This window comes from Pelodiscus sinensis, chromosome 4 (assembly GCF_049634645.1).
Source record: "Pelodiscus sinensis isolate JC-2024 chromosome 4, ASM4963464v1, whole genome shotgun sequence".
Lineage (NCBI taxonomy): Eukaryota > Metazoa > Chordata > Testudines > Trionychidae > Pelodiscus > Pelodiscus sinensis.
In genome coordinates, this window is record NC_134714.1 from 122,843,774 (window position 1) to 122,868,756 (window position 24,983).

The window sequence follows — 24,983 nt, forward strand, 5'->3', positions numbered from 1 at the left end:
CCTTGTTCACCTCAGTAACCTTGTTTGGCGTTCTAGCTAAACAGCAATTAGTCATCAAACACTTGCCTCACTGGTACCAAGCAGATTTCTGCTTATGTTATACCCCAAATCCCATGTTTAAACATTGCTATCCCTGCAACAGGTCTTTTCCCTTCAGAAATAGTAATAATATCTGTTTCCATCGCTTCAGGGAGGCCCCTATCTAAGTGTTAAGTCATGCAGACTGTTTCAGAGCTAGCATTTTGAGCATGGTCCTCCACAGAACTCCACAAAGGTGTGATGGGATCTGCATTTACAGGTCCAAGTGTGGAACACACAGATAAGTCTCATGAAAGTCTATTTTTTCTGATGCTACTTACTGAAGGTCCCAGAAGGGAAATAACACCCTGGAAACTGGTGACAAGGCTCCCTTCCTTCAAAGGGACTTTGGCCAGTTGCAGTCTAGTTCAAAGCCATCAGACGAGTCATCTGTATGTGTTTTAAAATAACTGCTTGGGGCCTGGCCCACATTCTTTTTAAGTGATTTAGATGGACAATGCTGTGTGAGCAGTTGAGTTCCCAGATTAGCCTTTCTTTGGGAACTGGGGTTTTAAAGTGTATCAGCTGGCTAATCAAGCTGAATTTTCCTTTTTTAAATCCTTCCAGGCCTCAAATGGCTTGCAGGCATGCAGGGAGAAGGCTGCATGAGCTTACAGCAGTTCATTAATCCTCACCTGACTGGGGTGGCATATAGAAATGCTGTACTTAAAAGTATTGCACGGGATCCTTTCGGGGGAAAAGGCAAAATACCACATTTATTGGTAATACACACATACAGTAGTCAACACTTATCATATGCATATAATATAGCGCGCGCGCGCACACACACACACACACACACACACACACACACACACACACACACACACACACAAAACCCGTCTTCTTGTTGTTACCAATAATTGCTCCCCCTAACTGCAGTGGCCAGGTGAGTTAGGTGTGGGAGGCCTGGAGCCGGGCTTCTGCCAATCCATATCGATGCTCCCATGTTGATAAGATGAAAACCCAGGGTCCCCCTGCAAGATGCCTCATATTTATCCCTCTCATGAGGCCAGTTAATCATCACCTACATATGCAGTGAGATATTTGTGGCGCTTTTTTTAATGCTGCTTCAAAAGGGTCCTTCCAAGGGCACGTACTTGCTGCTTGCCTCCCAAGGCCATTTATATGTCCAATCTTCTTTTCAATGACCTCACTTCACAAGTCTTACTGTCTTCAGATCTGGCTCCCTGCTCCTGTCCACCCTTGCAACTGCTGTTGAAGGTACTCACCCTTTCAAGCCTTCTCCATTCACACCTCATTATTTCAAAAGGGCAATCAATGAAAGGGGAGAGATCTATTCTATTCCTAGAAAAAGACATTTTTCTTTACCTTAACTATTCCTAAGGCCTATAACAAAGGGCTTGATACACAGTTTCTATGGAAAAGACTAAATACAAGGTTTCTCTTAATACAAGGGATTCTATAAGAAAGCTTAACACAAAGAGACAGACAGACAGATAAAAGGACTTACAAAGTTTTTTTTAATACAAGGTTATATGAGAATGATACATGGTTATATGGAAATGTTAGAGATTTATCCATATATGAGAATGATATATGGTTATATGGAAATGTTATAGAGATTTATCCATAGAAACCCCACTCTCACATCCTCCCTATTAAAACAGGACTTGTGATATTGTCAGACAAGCTTGACTCCCTTCTTACCCAGAAAAAGAAATCAGTATTTCATGAACTCTCTCAGACCAATGTTACATCTCAAAGTCTTACGGTTGGTGGGCAGATATCACTGCACAGTGGTTTTGTACCTTTTACAGCAGGTACACACTGCAGTGGTACATGGTCTGTGACATGAGTAAAGGGATCCCTTTGAGATAGGCCATAGGTCCACCTCAAGATTATTTCAAGACCTCTGTTTCAGTTACTGAATATTGTCAATATTGTTCTGGTCAGGGTGGAGTTGGGAGTGAGCTTCCAAAACATATAAAATTCCTATTTAAAAGGCTGGTGTCTATGAAAGCCTCTGACAGTAAAATTCCCCATCTTTGGCCTTCACATGGTAGAGGTATGTTTAATAAAATGAGTGAGTCAAAGGTGGATATTGGTCCATTTTAAAATAACCAAATGGCACAGCTGTGGTCCGATAGGCCAAGAGGGCAGCTTGGCTGGAAGAAGGAAAACATGCCTCTCGGGATACCTGAATTCCTGTCAGGAGAGAGAATTCAGGAGAGAGAAGAAAAAAATCCTTTAATGGCAGACAAGCCAGGTTCAGGAGGTAAGTGAAAAGATGTATGCCTATACAGAGGGGAAATCTGACAGGGAGGGCAATTGGATGTAGAGATGGTTTTATGGTGAGCATGATGGTCAAGAGGTAAAGTGTGAGGCAGGTTTGGGGAAGAGTAGGTTACTCACCTTAGCTGTAACTGACGTCTCTGGGGGTGCTCTACAGGTGTAAGCGTGTCCCAGTGCCTCAGAGCAGATTCTTCCTAGCAGTGCATTGGGACTGCACAAGGCACGTGACACTGTCCAATACTATTGCATATGTATGGCCACCCTCCCTTCAATTCCTTCTGTATTCAGAACCTGTCCTGGTGGAAAAGATTTTTTTTCCCTTGGTCCGAAATAGAGGGGAGTATGGAGGGTAGTGGAGCACCCTCATCTCGAAGAACGTCAGTTACAGCCAACACGAATAACCTTCTCTTCGAGAGACACACGTCCCCGGGAGTTCTCCAAAGCAAATGACTGCAAAACAATTTGTCTTATGAAGATAGGGACTTTGGATCAGGACGGTAAGCTGTCTTTAGTATTGCCTTTGCTAATCTTGTAAGGTGAAGAGGACCAGTAGAAAATGCATAGTGTCTGGTAAAGGTTTGTTCTGATGTCCACGTAGCAGCAGCATATATGTCGTTGATGGGAACTCTTCTCAGTGAAACGGCGACGGCTCTCATGGAGTATGCACACACTGAGGTAAGTGATGGTAAATGATTAAGATTGTAGCATTTTGTGATGCAGTCAGAGATCCAATGATGTTGATACCTGATGCCTTGTTATGGTCTGTAATGGAGACAAAGAGTTGTGAGGATGACCTAAAGGGCTTTGTTCTGTGGAGGCAGAAGAAGAATGCCCTGCGGATATCAAGCGTATGCATCTGTGCCTCAAAGGTGTTGGCATGAGGCTTAGGAAAAAATACAGGTAAGTATATTGTTTGATTAAGGTGAAAGGCGGACCTTACCTTGGGTAAAATCTTTGGATGTGTCCATAGAGAGACTCTGTCCTTACAAAAAGATGTTGAACAGTGGATTTGCCAGTAGGGCAGCCATTTCTCCTACCTGACATGCTGACGTTATTGCAACTAGGAAAGTCGTTTTGAGCATTAAGTGAAGAAGGGGGCATGGGGCCTTAGGTTCGAATGGAGGTTTTGTGAGCGTGGTTAGTACCCGATGTAGGTCCGATGGTTCCTGTGAGGCAGTAGAATTAGGATATAGTGCGTGTAGGCCTTGAAGGAAGTGCTTGGTTGTGGGATGCATGAAGACCATGGTGTCATCGACAGTCATATGGAACATTGTTATGGCTGTGAGATATACTCTAATTGAACTCATGGAAAGGTGGGATTGCTTAAGATGCAGTAAGTAATCAAGGATTGTAGGTAGGAGGGCATTCTCCAGTGATATGTTATGGGAAGCAGCCCAATGTACAAAACGAGACCATTTGTTAGTGTACGTCTTCCAAATTGCAGGGGCCCTGCTGTGATGAAGCATGTCACATACCTGCTCTGAACATTGTAATTCTACACCTGTGGACTACTGAGGTACCATGCTTTGAGAAGAAGAAGAAGAAATTGCGAGTGAGGAGCTTTGGTTCTTAATTGAAATAGTATGCTCAGGTTGCATGTGAGTGTGATCAGGAGATGTAGGGTCATTCTGCTCAGGAGGCGAAACCACGGCTGCCGGGGCCAGCAAGGTACTGTTAGGATAACCCTCACTTTGTCCTTTTATATTTTGATGAGTACTCTGTTGAGGAGGAGAAGGGAGGGAATGCATAGAGTAGGTGGTCATACCACTTGAGGATAAGAGCGTCTCCTCGTGAGTGCTTTCTCATGCCTGTCCTGGAGCAATAAAGTGGACATTTTTTTTTGTTTGTTCTGGTAGCGAATAGGTCTATGTGAGGGTATCCCCATTGTGCAAATATTTGTCAGAACTGAACAGTCAATCTGACACTCATCTGATCTTGAGATAGGGCTCTGCTTAGGGCATCCAGGGTGGTGTTTAGGGCACCAGGGAGATGGTACACACTTACGGACATGCCATGAGTGAGGCACCAGTTCCAGAGTGCCATGGCTTCCTTGCATAGAGCGTAGGATCGTGCCCCATCTTGTCTGCTTATATAAAACATACAGGCCATATTGTTGGTATATTTTGATGTGTGTTCCGGAGATGAGGGGTAGAAAATATTGGCATGTGAGCCAGATGGCCCTGAGCTCGACAACATCAATATGTAGCATCCTCTCTGCCGGAATCCATAGGCCCTGGGCTGTAAGGTCTCTCATGTGTGCTCCCCAGCTCGTGAGGGAAGCGTCCATGATGATAACCACTATGGGTTCTGGAGTTTGAAAGGGTATGCCCCTGCATAAATAGTATAGTTTAGTTCACCACAGTATTGATCTTTTTACGGTGTCGGGGACTGACAGTGTTTTGCTCAGGGAGTGTAGGTTGGGTTTGTAATTCGATCTGAGCCATCCTTGGAGGCACCTCATAAATAGACGGCATTGGGGACCAGGGGGCTGCAAGACGCCATGTGTCCCAGAAGTTGTAAACAGTTGTAGGCTGTGATGCATGGCATTATGCAGAAGGAAGAGAGGCAATGGCTGAAGCAGAGTTGAGGTGCATCCGAATGAATTGTATCGACGGACTTGGAGTAAGGACTGACTTGCTCTCATTGATTAGGATTTCCAGCGATTGGAAGCACTGTTGTACCAGATCGCCATCATTTATATCTCATCGAGGGACAATGACTATTCAGGAGAACTCACTTCACCCTCTCAGAACAGGTAAGTTCTTTGTTTTGGAACCATAGAGAAGCCAAGCGGTGAGCTGAGTGCTCAAAGGTTGGGGGTGGTAAACTCACCTGTGATGTTGGGTCAGGAGGTTGGGGATGATCAGGAGGGGAATCAGTTCGCTGATCGAAGGTGCTAGAGATACAAAAACTATGGCTGTCCGCGCCAGGATGAGCGTAGGGGTTAACTGTAGAAGAACTCTAGTGTGAAGCATAGGGGTGGTGAGGCCTGCATTCTCCCCACCTCCCCTTCCCTGCAACTGATGAGCCAGAAGAAAGTCTCTAGGAATATAAGCCATTGTAGCAAGAACGAATTGTAGATAAGGGCGGAACATAACAATCCTGTTTACCCAGAAGTACTGATCATGTAAACAAAGTCAAAGGACAAGCAGTACACCTGAGCCATACTGTAACGAATAACCCCCAGAAACTTCCAAACTGCAAAACAGGGTAAAAACCTGGATATAAGCTGCATAACAGTACGGCATATTGGACCTCACTGATGGGCTTTGGTACCGGCACCTTGGAAGCCTAGATGATCTCCCGCTTCATTTGCAGCTGAAACGGGGTCCCCAGCTTGCAAAAGAGATATAAGATGCTGCTTTTGCTATCATGTTTTTTTTTAGTTAACAGGGGCAGCTGATACCTGTCAGAAAATAAACTGCTTGTGTTTGACAAATACCTGTGCAGCATGCTTTGGTACTTTGAGAACCCAGTGTCAGACCTGAGACTTACTCTTATCGGCAACAATGGGGCAATCAGAATGACCATTGCACTTGTGTCATCCCACTGTGGGAACGTGTACAAAAGTGGAGCTGCCATGGTAAAGTAAAGGCATTTCCCCAGGAATCCTTGCCCTAACCTGCCCTGGAAAAGAAATGGATATTGTGGTTGGATCTAGATGCAAAAAAATCTATTCATGGGAATCCCCACTGTTGGAATATGTGATGAAGGATCATGGGCTCCCATTCTTGCTATTCCAAAAAGTGTCTGGTCGGGGTATCTGCCATGATGTTCTGTTGGCCTGGTAGGTACATTGTTGTCAGTGCAATGTCATTTCTCTTGCACCAATTCCAAAACCTGATCACGTGGCGCATAACGACCATGATTGGGCAATTCCCCGATGGTCAATGTAAAACATACGTGGTGGTGCTGTCCATGAGGACGTGTATGGTGTGACCACAGAATATCAGAAGGCATAGACAGGTGTAGCAAACAACTCTCAGTTCCAGTATGCTGATGTATAGCCATGCTTCTCAACATGACCACCTGTAGCCAGACACAAACCCCATCTTGTTTTTCCACAAACCCCATCTTGTTCCCCCCCCCGAGAGCAAGAGAAAGGCAGTCAGCCTTTGATGCCCTGGGAACACAGGTGTGCTGCCTGTCCCTGACTCTACCATAAACAGAAACCAGACAGTAAATGGGCTAGCTGATGACCCAGGGCCTCCCGTCACCCTGATGGCTAGTACCAGTAATTGACACGCCTGCACTGTCCCAGGAGAGGAATCTTCGCCCATCACATACCAGAGGTGCCCATTGTCTGCATTTTCCCAGGTGTAAATTATGCTTTGCACCCTTTGTGGGAAACTTGGCATTCAAAGCCATTTTTCCTAATTGGCCACTTGAGACCAGGAAGAAGCCTACATGACCCAAGGGGTATAAAAAGAGGTTCAGCAGCCCACCCCATTGGAGCTCCAATCATCTATACCTGCTGGCAGGTACTGATTGTTTCCCGAGGTCTGTGGGACGCCCAACCTCGCCCTACTTCTTCCCGAGGGATTGAGAGAAAGACGCTGGCCACGCCAAGTCTGGAACGCAGGGGTGAGAATATATACCTGCTATGTGTCTATTTTGCATGCATTTAATAAGAGCTCAGAGAACCAAAAAGGTTTCATGGTACCTGTAAGTGACTTATTAGTGTAATTTCTGTCCTGTCCTTTGTAGTGTCTGTGTTATCTGTAACACAGTAGTAGCATTTAACAACTAAGTTTACCCTGTAACAATAAAATAGTAACTGTTTAAGCTTTAACCTGACTCCTTCAGTTGCTGTAACAGAACCAAGCACAATTTAAAAGAACTTCAGCTGGTCATAAGGGACTTACTGCCCTGACCGTCGGCTGACACCACCTGCTCTGGATTGTTCGGTGACTGCAGTGGGCACCCCATCCCATGAGGGATATGTCTGTAGTTATTATGTGGAAAGAATCTGGTTGGTGGAAAGGTAGCCCCTCAAGGAGAATGTGTGGATATATTCACCACTGTAGTGAGGTGAGTGCCACCAGTGGAAAGATAACTCACTTTCCTAGGCTGTTGGGTCGTAGACTTATGCCAACCATGCTTTTAAGCAGCATATGTGGAGCCTTGCAAGGTGTACCACGTATGTGCTGGCTATCATGTGTCCCCAAAATGGAAGAAACATCCAAACGTTGGAAAAGGGGGCATGTAGCACCATATTTATGAGATTGCATAATGCAATGGACAGGGAGGATCGCCCTGGCTTTGACTATCTAATGGTGCTCTGATGAATTCTATTTTCTGGGTAGGTTCCAAAGTAAATTTTTGTATGTTTATTAGGAGGCCCAAATGGGAAAAGACCTCCCGAGTGGAGTTCAACATGGTTAGGCTTGTTGTTGCAAAGTACCTTTGATTAGACAATCGTGTAGGTAGCAGAATATGATGACCCCCTGACGTCTGAGAAACAAGTTCACTACAGCCAGCTTTGGAAAACACATGTGGCGCTGTTAAGTTGGAAGGGTAGCCAGGGTATTGATAGTGATTTTTCCCTACAGTAAATCCGAGAAACCTTCTGGAGGAAGAGTGAATGGATATATAGGAGTCCTGAAGGTTGAGGGCTGAGAACCAGTCCCACTCATCCAGCATGGGTATGTTCATTCCTAACATCACCATCCTAAATTTATGGTTGATGATGATGTTTTCAATGTAAGGAAATAATTTGAGTAGAAACCTCTCCCATGGAATTCTGAAGAAACCAGATCCATGGCCCCAAAGGTAACTAGCTTTTCTACTTCTGCTTGTAGTAGGTACTCATGAGAGGGGTCCTTAAAGAGGGACAGGGAAGGGAGGTGGTTCCAGAGGGAGGTTACTCAAACCCTCAAGCACACCTTCAAAACTGCTGTTTCAATGTTGCTCGTTGAGGTGCTGTGGATCAAGTATGTTGAGCTCTCCTGTTGGGTCATCGTTTAGACCTTCGCTCAAATGGTTTTTGTTGACTTCTGTAGAAGGAGCTGTCTCAAGATCTTTGGTAAAGTGTATACCGTCTCCTCTTATTAGGTGGGACAGACATACCCAGCATCCGGAGGATTGTATAAGAATCCTTCATTGAATGAAGGACCGGGTCTGTTTTGGTTATAAACAATTGGTTCCTATCGTCAGAAAGGTCTTAAACTTTCACATGGAGTTTGTGTGGAATGCCAAATGACAAGCTATGAGGTACAGCGCATGACAATAGCCATGGCTGTCGCTCTGGCTGCTGGGTCCGCTAAGTACTTTGACACTCAGAATGCAGTCCGGCCCTCTTTCATGATTGACTGGAGCTTTTTCATTCAGGGAGATCATTAATGAGTTCTTGCAGTCTTGTGTAATTAGCATGGTCATAATTGATGAGGAAGGCTGTATAATTGGAAACTCAGCCTGGCAAGAAAGAAATTAATGCACAAGGCAGAATTATTCTCTAATCCCTTCCCTAGGATTCAGCAGAGGATCAGTGGGAGAGCAGCAATGAGGAAGGGACAAAGATGCTGGTAAGAGCATACTAGGCCCACCAAGGCTGCTGCTGAGACTCCAGGAACAAGAGTGGGAGAGAACTGTGAAGGAGGTCCTATCTATTTCATCCTTATAGTAAATAGGACTGATTCAAATGCTTCAGTTTAAAAGTCACACCACATAGCTGAGGGTATACATTTTCAGTATATAGTCAAAAATAACATTTCTTCCTAGAACTGTCATTCTTGAGGGCCACAATCTGAAGACTTGAGGCACAAAGTGGTCCACAGTTCACATTTGGACACCTATTTCTTAAATAATAATAGTCACATTAAAATATATGTGTTAATCCAGAAAAATAAGAATAGAACCAAATAGAATGAATACTTACTATTTGCGCTGTTAAAAGACGTAACCTGGCTTCTTCTAGTATGTCAGCAATTTGTTGAGGTGTTGTCTCGTATGAAATTTCTTTGTTACAATCTGGACATTTAAGTGTTCTAACAATTTGGGAAACTTCCTCTATGTCAAACTAAATAAGAAAAACAGAAAAAAAAAAAGAGAACTTACCACAACATACTCCAAGCATGAAAATCAAAAAGCTAAGAGAACTATGTTTAAAAAACAAAGGCTAATATAAAATAAAACATTCTAATTAAAATGCAAATTTAATCTATATGTGGCATTAGATACAGATAGAAGCTTATTTATACTCACAAAAAGCCTATTTATACTCCTATGAATCAATTCTGATAAACTATTTACAAGTAAAGTTATTAGAAAAAAAACTTAGGACATTGTTGTGGTTTTCTTAAAGTGTATAAATGTTAACAAATGTTGGAAACAACGATGAGAAAGTATCATATTATGAAGATTTATACAATATGCTCTGAGCGACTGCTCATTTGGATATACCTTGAACACCATGTGTGAAGGATAAAAGAATACAATTTAAATTTTCTGAAGAGGATGCTCAATTTTCAAAAGCTTGATAGATTGTACTATAGATGCTCTTTGAGCACTGGAAGGTCATATATTTTCTGGTTAGTGACCAACTGGATGGTTAGTCAAATGCTGATACAGAGTTAAAACAAATGTGAACTAATTAACAGGTCACAAGAGTGCTACAGACTAATTTAATCATAGCCTGAATCCTAGCCCCAATACAATCCAAATAATGATCTGAACAACTTCTCTCATGTAGGACTGAGAAGACAAATGTGGGTGCATGTATAGTTATTATTCAAATACTTGTACTAATGCTGTTAGTATTTAATTATTCTTAATAATATGAAGTTTGAGATGTTTTATTTCTACTTACAGTAAAGAATAAGCTACAATTTTCAGTCAAATGACAAAATACAATAGAACATATTCTTAGCTTTTCTCTATATTGCTTTATTGTATGTATGCACTTTTGTAATGAAGATATACCTGTTTCAGAATTTAATATTCAGATATTGATTTCTATGCAAATGAATTATGAAGATTTACTGATCCGGAAGACAAGCAAAAATAATGTTTTACATTTTTATACCTTTAAAGTCTGTATGCAACAGGGACCCAAGATTATACAGTACCGCGCCCAGGTTCTCTAGAAAGGTAGAGTGTCTCAGACCAGTGAAGAAGTGGCAGGGGGATTTAGGAGCAAGAGGGGGCCTATCACTAGGGATGTGAATGACTAGTTGTGCCCTCCCCTCGCTGCCTATATCAGAAAGAGGCAGCGGGGAGGAGGGGGAGGAGGGGAGAAAAAGAAGAGAATGATTCAAAGCAGCAGTGCCGCATGGAGCCTGGGGCAATATTAGGATATGAAGATCCCAATGTCTTCCCAAACACTACAAAAATCCCAAATCTAAACATTAGCTCACTTATTCATTCCTATTACATCTAAACTCTAAATACACAGAACAGGTAAATCCCAGCTATACCCAAGACACCAACAAGTCATGTGAAACAAAAGTACTGGCCACTTTCAGATGCACATTACTTATTACTAACATTGTCAGAAGAGTTAATAAATGTATTTCAGAAACATATTCAAGTTCAAGTTTTATAGGAACTTTTTCTTAAAAAGTAACTGAGGACCAAGTATTGTATTAATTATCAATTATTCTTATATACCTCAACTATTTCCACAAGCCCTCTTTTCACCGAAACAGACCTCAAAGATATCAGGGTATCCTATTCAGGATAGCTAGCCCCTAATTTTTTGGTATATTAATTTTTCCCTTTGATAAAAGTCCCATAATATTAATAGCATATCAGCTATTTCCATCACACTGGAAACCTCATTTATCATTACAATTCTCTATTAGCCTGTAAAACTAATACTGAAGAGTCTACCCTTCTTCCAATGGATACCAGTGTAAATCAAAAGCTGTGAATCATTCCTTTATTTCAAGCATGAGTTTTGCCTCTTACATAATGTTCTTTGCAAGAAATAGAATACAGATAAAACAGATAAATTACTCACTTTATAAGGATAATCAATTTTAATTGCTTCTTCAGTCATAGTCCAATTTGCATCAGCTAAAAATCTGTCAAGTTTTAACATGGAAAATGTGTTGGCCTCCATTTCTTTTATACGCTGAACAGCATTGTACATTGCCATACGCTTTGGAAGAGTAATATTACATAGACCTTTGGAAAGGAAGAAAATGAATACATTTAAGTTGTCAATATATTTGTAAGATGTGAAAGAGAAACTCTGAGACTATGGGTGACTGACTGGTTGAAAGGCCATTTCTCTAAGTTTGCTAGAAGCAGTGTAAAAGCCATACTGCTTAATAGCCATATGATAAGATCATTGCAAGAAGCCAGAGTCTATTTTGTAACAGCAGCTGCATGCTGCTCTCACTAGCTCCTCTATTCTCCAGACGCATTTCTTTTCAGTGGCAACTGAATAGGACTCTAGGACGGTTCTTTTCCATACAGGCTTTTATATGAATGTTGATTGTGCTATTCTGAGCAATTCATTTCCCTTTTTTAAAGGTCTCTTTCTCATTAGCCCTTGTTCTTTCAGATATTATATGGTACTGTATTGTAATACTGGGAGTGTTAGAGGTTTCTGTAGAACTTCATCTTGTCTACTCTCCCCCCCCCCTTCTGTTTATTGTTCTACAACCAATTTTCTAAGAAAGCGCCTATATTTGAAAGTTGCCGTTGGTTTTCTTTAGTGCCTTCTCGATTGTTGTGTGAGCAGTACATACACATCACATTCACTCAAGTAAGGCACTTTTGCCTCATATCATCGTGGCTCCATAGCACAACGTTTTGAAATAAGCGTTTAGCATTCCTGGCAGACATTCAATGCTTCACCACTGTGCTGTGGGCATTCTGTACATTTTTTCATCACATATTATGGGTTACCTATGACAAGGAAATAGGAATAAGGTAGATAGGGCAAACTGCAAACTTCTCATGATTCCTTTCTTTTCATTCCAATATCCATATAGTCTTGATGATTCAGCGATGTTTTCAAACCACTGTCAAGCAGCAGGGTCTGACCAGGTAATTTTCCATGGAAGGGGCAAATGCAGAAAGAAATGCAGACATGAACTACTTCAAGATGGACCCCAAAGAGAAAATAACAGAATTCTGCTTACCATTACCTACAGTCCACAACTCAAACCCCTCCAATGCATTGTCCACAATCTATAACCTATCTTGGAAAATGATCCCTCACTCTCAGACGCCTTGGGGGAAAGACCTATTCTCGCTTACAGACAACCCCCCCAACCTGAAACGAATTATTTCTGGTAACCAAACTACATAACTATATCATAAACATCCAGGAACTCAGCCCAGCAATCAGCCCCGGAGCCAACTCTGCTCACATGATTAACATGTGATTAACAGTTGGGTAACACCCTCCATATGTCTCTCATTCACACACTGAAATCCACAAAGTATTCCCCACTCCATATGTCTAATTTTACACACACACACACACACACACACACACACACACACACACACGCTACATACATCAAAGAAAGATAAACAGAACGACTGCGTCTAGACTGGCATTATTTTGCGCAAATACTTTTAATGGAAAAGTTTTTCCGTTAAAAGTATTTCTGCAAAAGCGTGTCTAGATTGGCATAGAATTATCGTTATAACGATGCGCTTTTGCTACATTAGTAGCGTGCTTTTGCGCAAAAGCAGAAGCCCGGAACCATTTTGCAGAGGGCAAAAGGGCACCAGCCCTTTCCAGGGGCGGGGGCTGGAGTTCCTTTGAGACACATGCTGTTTCTCTCGTGCTCCGTGCTTTAGTACCTCTTGTAGGGACTGACAGCCGTAGCAGTTTTCGTGGTTGCCCTCTGACTTTTGGACACCACTGCCTTTTGCCACCTAGTGCTTTTGCCTGTTTTTTTTTTTCCTCTTGCCTTGTTTTGTCTGCCATGGAGCCAGGGGTGGCCATGTGCCTGCTCTGGCCCGGCCGGACATTTTGGAGTGCCTGCAGCTGGTGCTCCAGGCTGGTGCCCTCCTGTTCCAGGACCAGAAGGTGCAGACCGCTTTGGACTCCCTCACCAGGGAGGCCATGGCGTCCCTGTGGCATCCCCACACCAGGGTGGAGAGGCCACTGTGGAGACTGGACACCAGTACGGACTGGTGGGACCGGCTGGTCCTGGGGCAATGGGACAACCAGCAATGGCTCCGGAACTTCCGCATGCGAAAGCGGATGTTCTTGGAGCTGTGTGCCTGGCTCGCCCCTGCGCTCCAGAGAGCCACCACCCGGCTGCGGGCACCCATCCCCGTCAAAAAGAGGGTCACCATTGCACTATGGAAGCTGACCACCCCGGACAGCTACCAATTGGTGCACACCAGTTCGGGGTGGGTAGATCCACCGTCGGTGTCATTGTCATGGAGGTAAGTCCCAGGGGGAGTGGAGTGGGGGGAGGGCGCTGCACTCCATGCCCAGGGGCAGCCAAGACTTCAGGCTGGGTCACCCAGGGATTTGGGCTGTCCCTCCCTTGCACAGGCCTGCTGGTGGGGGGGGGGGGGGGCGTAGGGTGAGGGGGCTGTGGTGTGTGTGCGCACATATGCGTGCATGAGGACAGAGGTAATCACGGGGGGGGGCAAGGGAGCGCACACTCACCCCTGCCTTATGTGATGTGTTCCCGTGTTTCTCTGCACCCTTCTACAGGTCGTCCATGCCATCAGCGATATCCTGCTCCCAAGAGTGATCCGCCTGCGCGACTTGGACGCTACGCTGGCTGGCTTCGCTGCCCTCAGGTTCCCCAACTGCGGGGGAACCCTGGATGCAAACCACATCCCCGTCCGGGCCCCGGAGCATCGAGCAGCCCATTTCATGAACAGGAAGGGGTACTGCTCGATTGTTCTTCAGGCCCTCGTGGACCACCGGGGCCACTTCCTGGACATCTATGCGGGCTGGTCCAGCAGGGCACATGACGCCCGCATCCTCTACAACTCCGGACTGTTTTGCAGGCTGCAGGCGGGCACCTACTTGCCCCGGCAGGAGTTGACTGTCGGGGATGTGCCTATGCCCATCTGTATCATCGGGAACGCAGCCTACCCTCTGCTGCCCTGGCTAATGCGGCCCTACACAGGGCAGCCGGACCAGAACCGGGCCCGGTTCAACGACCACCTCAACCAGGCCCAGAATCAAGTGGAGTGCGCCTTCGGCCACTTAAAAGCCCGCTTCCGTTGTTTGCCCACCCGTCTCGAGATGGGTAAGCGGAATGCAACGGAGATAGTGGCCGCGTGCTGCGTGCTCCACAACATTGTGGAGTGGAGTGGGGAAGCGTTCCTCCCTGCATGGATGGCAGCCGAGGCCCAGACTTATGAACAGCCCTGCACAGCTGCCATCTGCCAGGCGCACCAGGATGGGGTGCGCATCCCAGAGGCCCTGACGGGCATGTTAGCACAGGCCCCATAGTAGGGTCACTTCAGTCTCCCCATACAACTCCCTCCCATTCCCTCCCATTCCCCCTCCCGTCACCTCCCAATAAACACCAACACAGTTTTGTTTTCAACAGAAAAACTTGTATGTTTTTATTTACAAGGGGGAGAGGGGGAGGAGACCTTGACCTGGGAGGGGGAGGAGCTACTCCTGGGAGGGGTGGCCCCTGCAACCACTCCTGCGGGGGCGGACCTGCACATGGGGGACAGGCCGCGTCGGGGCAGGCTGCAAGGGAAGGTGGGCAGGAGGGGCAGGAGCAGGAGAGGCCATTGCAGGAGGGGCAGGAACAGGAGCAGGAGGGTCGAGGGGCAGTGCTAGGAAAGGGATGGCGGGGGCGTGGGGCAAGGCCATGACATAGTGGACGGTATGGCCAATGTGAGAGGTGAGAGTGGCGACAGAATCTGCCATGCGGATGCACTGGGCCTGGAAGGCGGCCCAGGCCTCCTGGCGCCACTGCAGGTCCGCCTCCACGCGCCGAGTGATGGCTGCCTCAACGCGCTCGACGGCCTGCACGTAGTGCCGAAGGAGCTGGTCCCAGTGGCGGAGCTGCTGCCTCAGCGGTTGGGCGGCTGGGGATGCTGCTGCTGCTGCAGGACTTGATGGTTCCCGGCTTGTGCTTGGTCCCGCTGAAGGGAACAGAAGAAAGGATGGGTCAGTCAGGCAGCCCGGCCACTGTCCCCACACCTCATGCCCTCCACCCATGAGCCCAGGTGACACCACAGTAGTGTGGCTTGGGCCCACTCGGTTACCCCCATCTCCCGTGTTGTATGTTTGCATAGAGGACCACCCCTGGAGTAGGGCCCTTCTCCATGTATTGTAACCACCAGTCTGTGTCCTGGCCCCGTGGAGGTGGGAGGGCACTTGTGTTGTGTTCACATGTGGAACTCCCTGCCGGTGGAGGCTGTGAGGCTTTGGGCTAATCAATGGTGTTTGACAGGGAGCAAGATGAATCCCCACACAGTGCCTAGGAGCACATCTGGCAGACATGGTCTGGGCTCTCAGATCCCCATCACGTGGGATGTCTCCTGGATAGAACCAGGAGAGTGACTGGGGAGTGTCCCATCCTTGCAGCAAAACTCAGGTGGCCCTAGGGGTGGCCCAAGCGTTTCCCCCCCTTCTCTCTCCCACTAGCCCTCACACACGTAGCCCAGAGACATGTGTGGCCACAGTGGGGACTTCCCTCGGGGGGCCAGCCAAGACACCAGGAGCAGGCGAGGGGCTCAGTGGGGGCCACGCTCATGGGCTGTGATGCTGTGGTTTTCTCAGGAGCAGCTGGTTGTGCCTCACAGCCAGGCATGGGACAGTGTGCTGTTCTGCGTGCTGCACCCTTGCGGAGGTGCCTGGGGCCCTGGCTGGTTCCAGCCGGCATCCACCCTTCCCCCGGTCCTGCCGGATGTGTGTGAGCAGCACGGTCACAGGCATGCCCTTGAGCTGCCTGCTGCGGCCACATGGTTGCACGTGCTGCATACTGCCTAATGCTACACAGCCCGTGTAGCTCACGTGGCCTGAGTGACGTGCTCTCCCCCTCCCCCTCCAGGCGCCTGGCTCCCCACCCCCCGCCCTTGTGAGTGCGAAGTGCAACACTCACCAGTGGATCCTTCCCCGGCCTCGAGGATGTGCGGGAGACATCGGGGCTACCGGAGGGGGCCTGCAGGGTGGCAGTGCTGGCCTCGTCCTCCAACACACTTCTGCTGTCTCCTTCCCCCGTCTTGATGATCCTGGTGACAGAGGGGTGCATGCTGCTGTCAATGGGGACGTCCGGGGCTTGCGGGGCTAGCTAGCCGAGGGTGGCATAGAGACGGTGGTAATGGGGGCAGGTGTCAGCTCCTGCCCCCTGGCCCTCGCTGGCCCGCACGTAGCCCAGGTGCAGCTCCTTTACTTTTGCCTGGACTTGCTCGAGGGTCCGGGCTGGGTGGCCCTGGTGGGCAAGCACCTGGGCCATGCAGGCAAAGATCTCGGCATTGCGGCACTGGGACCAGGTGTCGTGGAGGGCCTCCCTCCTCCTGCCACAAGTCCAGCAGGGTGTCCAGCTCCCCCGAGGACCAGAACGGGGCTCGTCGTTTTCGGCCCCTGGGGGCCTCCTGCGCTGGGGGTGCGGGTGGCTGATCCCCCCCCTGGAGCTGCCATCCTCCTGCGGGGTGTCTGCTGGATGGCAGGGGCCATGTGGCAGATCTCTGTCCAGAGGTCTGAGATGGTCTCCTGCGTCTGCTTTCAGGGGGCTCAGGTTACAGGAAGTCCAGGGAGCTGACTGCAGCTACGGAGTCTGCAAACGTCCATAGGGCTTTTTTCCATTTAGCCTGCTTTTGTGCAAAATGTCTTAGCTGCCTGTCTACACTGGCCCTTTTGCGCAAAAGGGCTTTTGCATGAACGGGAACGTCAAAGCATTTGCAGAAGACGCACTGATTTCGGACAGTAGAACGTCAGTGCTCTTGTGCAAAATCAAGCGGCCAGTGTAGACAGCTGGCAAGTTTTTGCGCAAAAGCAGCCAATCTAGACGCAGCCAACCAGTGGATCACGACATGAAGATTGATGGGTTACATGAAATAATTTGCTCAAAAAACATTTGCGTTATGTATATTTATGTTCATAAGTCCATTTCATAAAGCACGGGGGGAGGGTCCATCACAACCTGTTCCAGTGCTTAGCTATTCCCATCGTTATAAAGTTTTTTCTAACAGCCAACCTTAATTTCCCTTGCTTCAGATTAAGCTAATTACTACTTATCCTACCCTGGTGGACATGAAGAACAGTTAATTGCTATCCTCTCATAGGTAATGCTGCCCTGTCAGTTATTCAACATTTTGTATTGGAGTACTTAATTTTCCCTTGCTAAGAGCAGTACTCTATAATTATCTTCATTGAATTTCACACCAGTATTCCAGTATATAATTTTGAATTTTTTATCCTATCTTCCAAAGTGCTTGCAATCTTTCCCAGTGTGGTGTCCTCCAGAAATTGAAAAAGTGTACTCTCCTACATCATCAAAATTATTAATGAACATTGTGAACAGTACTGGATCCAGGACAGAACCCTACAAGAAAACCCAGCAAATCATTGATAACTCTACTCGGAGTACTGTTTTTCAAACCACTTGTGCACATATATCAGATCTCAGATGTTTATACAACATTAAGCACATTGTTAGCATTCAATACAAAGTGGCTGAATTACTGTCATAATTGCTGTTAATTAAAAATATTATAAGGATTTCTATAACTCTTTTCATATAAGCAATAGCTTCCCTCAGTGATTATCAAAAAAGAAGAGGCTAACTTTATGCTTTAGAGATCAATAAATGCTAGTGCTCTTAAGTTCGGCATACTAGTTTTTTGTGATCACTCATCTTCACTAATCACTAAAAGCAGGTGCTTGACTGCATTTTCAGAAGCAGCCTTTAAATACAAATTGCTATTACCCCCACTTTGTAAAGTAAGTCTTCTGAAATAGATATTACTCAGTATATCTGCCCTCTGTTCAAAATGCTGTTACAGAATGGTGAAGAGAATATAAAATAGAGAAAATTACTGCCCAGACAGTGGGTGTATGTTGATGTAGTTCTCCCATCTCCCCATCCAATTTCCTTCCAGTCCTGCTGCCCTTTTAGGATAGAAAATTACAGATTTTTCCCTATGGAAGTTTCTGAGCTACACCAGAAGCTGCTATACTAGGGATTTTATAATCACATGTTTGATAGGATGTTTTGTTTGTAATATGCCTCTTTTGTAAGTGGTTACAACATTATCTGCCAGGAATTCTGTTAAGTGATTGGGGAATCTTTGACAAACAATTTATCATTAAATAATTGGGTTTTTTTTTCTTACTCCAGGACAAATCAAGGAACGCAGCAGGTTATTTGAAAAAAAAATTGTTAAACAGAGTTAATTAAATATATCAAACCTTTAAAACATTGATTTGAGGTTGTATTTAATATTATTTAAACAATATTTTGATAAACCAATTAGCTCTGAGATAAGTGAATTTTCAATGTTAGCACAAAGGAATATAGCTACAAAGTGGTACTGGAGTTACAGTAAATTCAATTTTGATAATTTGCATCATGCCTTTGTGATTCTTATCTATTTTGTGTTAATTGTCCAATTAATAAATCCACAGAGAATGCACTATAAAAAGTAATAAAATTGCACTAGTGCACTCAAACTAATATCTGCCAAATGAGCCACGATGTAACAAAGCACATTTTATAAATAAACTGAATATCAAAGATAATATTAATATGTTCCTTTCTTTCACAATATTAATGGTTGTGTTTTACCTAACGTTGTGACCAGCTTTTTTACTGTGGTAGAATTAATCATCAAAGTCATTAATGATGCTGTTCCTGCATGAAGTAATATCTAAAACAGAAAAAGAAAGAGCATATCACCACTTTATATCAGTGTTATGATTAACAGTACAAAGAATAATGCACATTATTTTCAACAATGAGATACCCTACAAATTGTCCATAAATGATGCGTTTACTGACATCACAACTGCATATTTTCAAATTCTGGATATTTATTTATAATTTTCCTAAATTTAACCATTTGCACTTCAACTGTCAGAATGTCCAAAGGAGGTATATAAAAGTATATAAGGTATAAGAAGCAGCCCAGAGCAGAGACACTAAGCAGCCCCATCCTGGGCTGCTTCCTACCTCCGCTTCTCCTTTCACGTCCTCTGCCCCCATGCTGTGCTCTCTGCTCCACTCCCTGTCTCCCTCCTGCCTTCTCTGACCTCCTCCGACTCCCATCCCCCTCCTCCACTCTCACCCTTCACTCCTCCGCCCACTGCCATCTTCTAGCTCACTCCTCTGTTCTCTCCTCTCCCTCCGTTACTCTCCTCCGTCTCCTCTCTTCCGCTCTCCTCTGCTCCCCTACTGAATGCGGCGCTCTGTTGTGCCAGCGCCTCTCCCCCTGACATCAGGGACGCACGCACACTCTGGCCCCGCCCTACGTCCTCGTGTGGCCTTGCCCCCTCTTCTGGCTCCCGTCCCAGGACTCAGCCCCCCTGCACGCCGCTCAGCTGGGCGGCCGCAGGGGAGCAAGCAGCGCAGACCGCTGTCAGAACGCCGCGCTGCCTGTACAGCACAGGGGTAGGCGCCATTGAAGTGCAGGGCAGCTCTGCCCCGTCACAGCTCGTCAGCTGCCAAAATCTACTCACCACGGGCGAGTGGATTTGTCGAGCCCTGATTATAAGGGAACATCTAGAATGTCTGCCATCATTTTAAGATGGTCCTGAGATCACAACCTTATCAAGTGATACTGAGGATATGGGAAAAGGGTTCTCAGATTCCTGGTGATCTCTTTGAAGTTCCTGACAGAGCCCTGCACAGAATTTGTCCTTAGAATTCATTGGGCCTCTGTAAACTTTGTGGGGTAGGATTTCACCCAGGATTTTGGTGGGTGATGATCACTTTTCAGATCATGCCATGTTTGCCTGGAGTGAATTCTGAACTAAACATGAATTAAACCATTTTCGCTTCACTTTGTACCTGGACTTAGACTCCTCTAAGCAAAGAAATATTCCTTGTGTGTGAAAAAGGCTTTAAAGCTTTCTCTCTCCTGTATTCACTTTTTTAACATGATAAAAGAGTTTGATGCTGTTTCAAGGGTGATGAGAAAAAGCCCTGAGGAGTAGATTCCTAGGGCACATGAACATAGAGAGTTTTGGATGTTGTGCAAGAGTAAGAAATGACACCATCAATGCTGCAGGCAGATATTTCCATATTTGGTTTATTAAATTCTGATACCACCACATCTCTAAACAAAAGACAACAGAGACATCAAACAATGGTGGCTCCAGTTCCAGAATCATCAAAAGTTCTGCAGGAGGGAATACAGGACAACATTTTCAAAAGTGAACTACTGAAGTCAGACTCCTAACTCCAGTGAAAAAAATCAGCCTAATTTTCAAAGTACCCAAATATGGATTTAGAATCCTAACTGCAGATACATTAAAAAAAATCTTAGCCACAAGTATTTCACAGAAAATGGATTAGTTTACAAAGGCACACATGGAGCACCTGAGATCATAGCTAGCTGTAGTAAAAATATTTCTGTGCTAAATTATATGCGTATAGTGAAAGTGCTGTTCAAACAATACTGATGCATTTTATAGACTGTGAAAATTCAGATTATACATAAACTGTGACGGACCCAAGGCAGCTGGCTACAATAGTATAATGGAGGGCAAACATATCAGGAGCTAGGTAAATGGTTTTCTGTTTCCTGAATAAACTGCCAGATACTGCTGTAATCAAGGCAGGCAGGCACAGGAGGCTAAGTAAGAGCTTGCCTGAAGCAGCAGACTAATCAGGCACTGGCAGCCAATTAAGGCTTGATGGGCTACTTTAAAACATTTCCCTTCAGGTAAATGAGGGGGAAAGAGAAGAATGAAGGACTGAAAGGAGGAAGTGCATTGCTGGAGAGCTGAGGACTGAAAAAGGAAAGTGTTTGCACTAAAAATTGTTTATCAGGAAAAATTCGATAAGGTATCAGGGAGAAAGTACTAGGGGAGTGTTTGGGGAGGTGGCCCAGGGAAAAGGCTGCTGAATTGGGGCTAGAGGAAAAAAAGTTGCAGCTACCTAGGGTCCCTGGGCCAGAAGCCGGAGTAGTGGGTGGGTATGGGATCCCCACAACCCTCCGCACACCACTAAAATTCCTGCTCCCAAAAAGGGAGGCCAGAATTATGGAGGGGTTTCATCCCAATCCTTTGACGTTGCCAATGATGAGTATGACTCAGTAAGCTGTGAAAAGGTAAGAGGCAGGGTGGAGGGTCACAGTGAACCTCTGAGGCATTCCATAACCGCCTAAAATCACAGGACCCACAGGGGCCAGGCAAAGCTTGAGCTCTGACACAAAACATTTAAATGAACTAAACTGCAATGCATTTTAAATATAAAATTTAGCAACTAGATGCATATTTTTACTTTGAATCACCATTAGTCATACCAGATTTTCAAAGTTAATATACTAATTTCATGTACCTAAATAATCTGCATGTACTCGTGCTGCGTATTTTAAAGCCAGAGTTACTCATATGTAAATTTATTTGGCTGCTAATCTGACCCTGGATGTCCTTATAGTTCTTATATCATACATTTCAACAAAATGTATTTAGCAGAAATTACGAACAAATTTTGAAAAAAATGCAGATAGTCTTTTAAATTTTTTTACCATGCTCTTCATTGCTCTTGTACCCGGATCTTTTGCATGGCTAATCTCAAGAGCCATATTCAAAGTAAAAGTACCCCTCATTCCACTCCAGACAATAACAGTTCCCCAGCGCCAGTTAAATCCATAACCAAGGCGGCTCAGAAGAGGACTCAAAAACAAAACAACTAGACCTCTGTATAAACAAAAGAATAAGATGGTTAGCAAAAATATCAATAATCCCAGATACAGACAGAGCTGGATGTCATCAGCATATTGAAAGAACTGCAGTTCAAACCTTTATACAAAACCTCCAACAATCCCACGCACAGAAGAGAAAATAAAATAAAATGGACTGTTAGAGAACTTCAAATAATGCCTTTAGGTGGGAGGAGCTATGATCCTATACCATCCAATAGGACCATTAAGCCAGGAAACAAGAGTCATCCAAAAGCAACAGCATCCACTTCTGGTGCAGTGTGCAAGTGACTCACTATCACCTCATGAATTATAATATTGAAAGTTACTGATAGAACTGATAGTTCTAACAATATTAGCATGGATACTTGATCTTCATTCATCACCAGATCAAAATCTACCTATGACACCAGTGCATTTGCTGTCTCATATCTAGATCTGTGCCTAGAATGGCAAAGGTTAAGTAGAGCCAACGTACTGAGAGTGGTCTTACTGCAAACTTCTCTATAAACTTGATTGAGAATCCAATTTGGATACCAGCCAATAGTCAGACAAACTTTCAGTGGGTTTTGTGCTTTTGGTAAGTTTTGAGAGGGGGAGGCATTTATTTGTTAGACCAAGAGGCCTCTCAGAGAATATATAGCATTTGTCCCCTTCAGATTCCTATCTGCAGCCACAGAAGCAGACAGTTCATTCCCTATCCATATGATTTTATCCACAAAATCTGATGTGTCGTCCCAACAGATTCAACCACAGAATGAAGGCAGCTGAAAACTTAAGCTATCACACAATTTTTCTATTCAAAATTTTGTAGAACAACTTCATCTCTAATACAGCCAGAGCATGAGAGTTCAAATATTCTCTATGATGCAATTGATGAGACTTAGCCCATGACATAGAAAAGGAATCTTATTAAGAAGGTTATACTAAAAGCCCCTCAATGCTAAGCATTAATAGAATTTCAGCAATTACTGTTGGAAGCTGAATGCATTGCTGTTAATGTTAAATAAAATATAAAATAAACCAAATTGTATTTTTGAAAGCACACCCAACATTCCAGTGCCTGCACAAACAATGAAAATGTAATGCAGTTTAAAACATCATAAAACAGGTATTTTAAAAGCCACATGTGCTATCATCATTTTTAAAAGTCAAGGAAAGGGGACATAGGATTGTTCTACAAAGTGGCAAGCAATAGTCCTTACCTTATAAGATTCAATGCAAGGTAGACTGTTAAGATATAAAATAAATCACGAACTGTCACATATGGAAAGGTTTTCACTGCTATCACAATTCCAATTATAATGAATATCAGAACATAAGCCAAAAATGTCAGCATTGCCCAGAACCTGAAAGAAAAGCAAACACAGATTATAAAAAAAATGAAGTGCTAGTTTTCAGAATCAACACTAATGTAAATCCTCATATTGGTTGATTATTCCCAGCATACAATACTTGGAAGGCCACATAAGTATTGTTCCTCCTAGTATCAAACATATTGCTATAATATGCTACTGAGGTCAAGAATTTAACAAAATTCAAAGAGGGACTGAAAGCTGCACCTCTATGTTCACTCCTTTCATAGGACTAGGATACATTTTGTATAGAGAATGTCTTATGAAGTATCATTGAGAAGTTATAATCATTGTCCATTGACAATTATTGTCTGGGTAAAACATGTATCAATATTGTATATTGAGATATAAATACTACAGTATGATTGTTACTGTAATGTGCTATAATTTTGGGTAATACACAAAAAATGGTTATTTATCTCTAACGGTTGTTCTTCAAGATGTGTTGCTCATATCCATTCCAATTAGGTGTGCACGCACCACGTGCACGATTTCCTGAGTTTTTTCCCTTAGCAGTACTCGTTCGGCCAGCCAGGAAGCCTCCTGGAGAGGCGCTGCTATATCAGTGCATATATACCCCCTGCTTGCCCTCTGCCCCCTCAGTTCCTTTTTTGCTGGAATCCTCCGACGAAGGGGAGGTGGGTGGGATTTGGAATGGATATGAGCAACACATCTTGAAGAACAGCAGTTACAGAATTAAGTGACTGTTTTTTCTTCTTCGAGTGCTTGCTCATGCCCCTTCTAATTAGGTGACTCCCTAGCAGTGTCCTCCTAGGAGGTGGAGTTGGAGTCTATCAATACCTAATTACAAATGGACTGCAGCACAGCCCTCCCAAAGGCCAGATCTTCCCTGGCCTGCTGAGCAATAGCATAGTGACTGGAAAATGTGTGAACTAATCTGCAAATGTTAAGAATGGGCACCTGTGCTGTGGATGACGCCTGCATACTCGTGGAAAGGGCTGTAAAAGGGGGTGCTGGCCTAGCCGGCCTACCAGCAACATCAAAGCAGGCGCTAATGCAGGAAGTGATCCCGGAGGACAAGCACTGAGCTGATACCGGTGACAGTGAGCCCTTCATCCTCTCTGCTATAGCAATAAAGGGTTATGGGGATCTACAAAACTCTTGTCCTCTCGATATAAAACACTAGTGCTTGTGTAATGTCTAGAGAGTGTAGTGCCTGTAGAGTGAGGTTTCAGGAAGAAAACCGGTAGGTAAATGTCTTGGGACATATGGAAATATGAGACTACCTTAGGGAGGAATGTAGAGTGAGGATGTAGCCTAACCTTGTTCTTAAAGAAAATAATATATAGTGGCTCCAATGTGGGGGCCCTCAGCTCAGATACTCTCCTGGCTGATGTGATTGCAATCAAGAAAGCCACCTTCCATGATGGGTGCTTCAGCGAGCAGATGGCCAAGGGTTCAAAGGGGCCTGCATGAGTCTGGTCAGAACTAAATTCAGATCCCACAGGGATACAGGTGGGCATGTATAGGGGAACAACCTGTCCTCCCACTTCAGGAAGTGCTTCACCA

At 44.8% G+C, this 24,983-nt stretch overlaps 1 protein-coding gene across 1 annotated transcript in view; it reads right to left on the reverse strand.

Moving 5' to 3' along the window:
- Positions 1 to 24,983, reverse strand: part of LOC112547202 (solute carrier family 9 member C1) — a 384,930-nt gene that overhangs the window by 252,830 nt on the left and 107,117 nt on the right. Inside the window, exons 8-12 of the mRNA XM_025188925.2 lie at positions 23,304 to 23,447; positions 21,925 to 22,096; positions 19,020 to 19,101; positions 11,294 to 11,460; positions 9,212 to 9,352 (exon numbers count right to left, since the gene is read on the reverse strand). Of these exons, the coding sequence (XP_025044710.1) occupies positions 9,212 to 9,352; positions 11,294 to 11,460; positions 19,020 to 19,101; positions 21,925 to 22,096; positions 23,304 to 23,447 (706 nt within the window). The remainder of the gene's footprint in view (positions 1 to 9,211; positions 9,353 to 11,293; positions 11,461 to 19,019; positions 19,102 to 21,924; positions 22,097 to 23,303; positions 23,448 to 24,983) is intronic.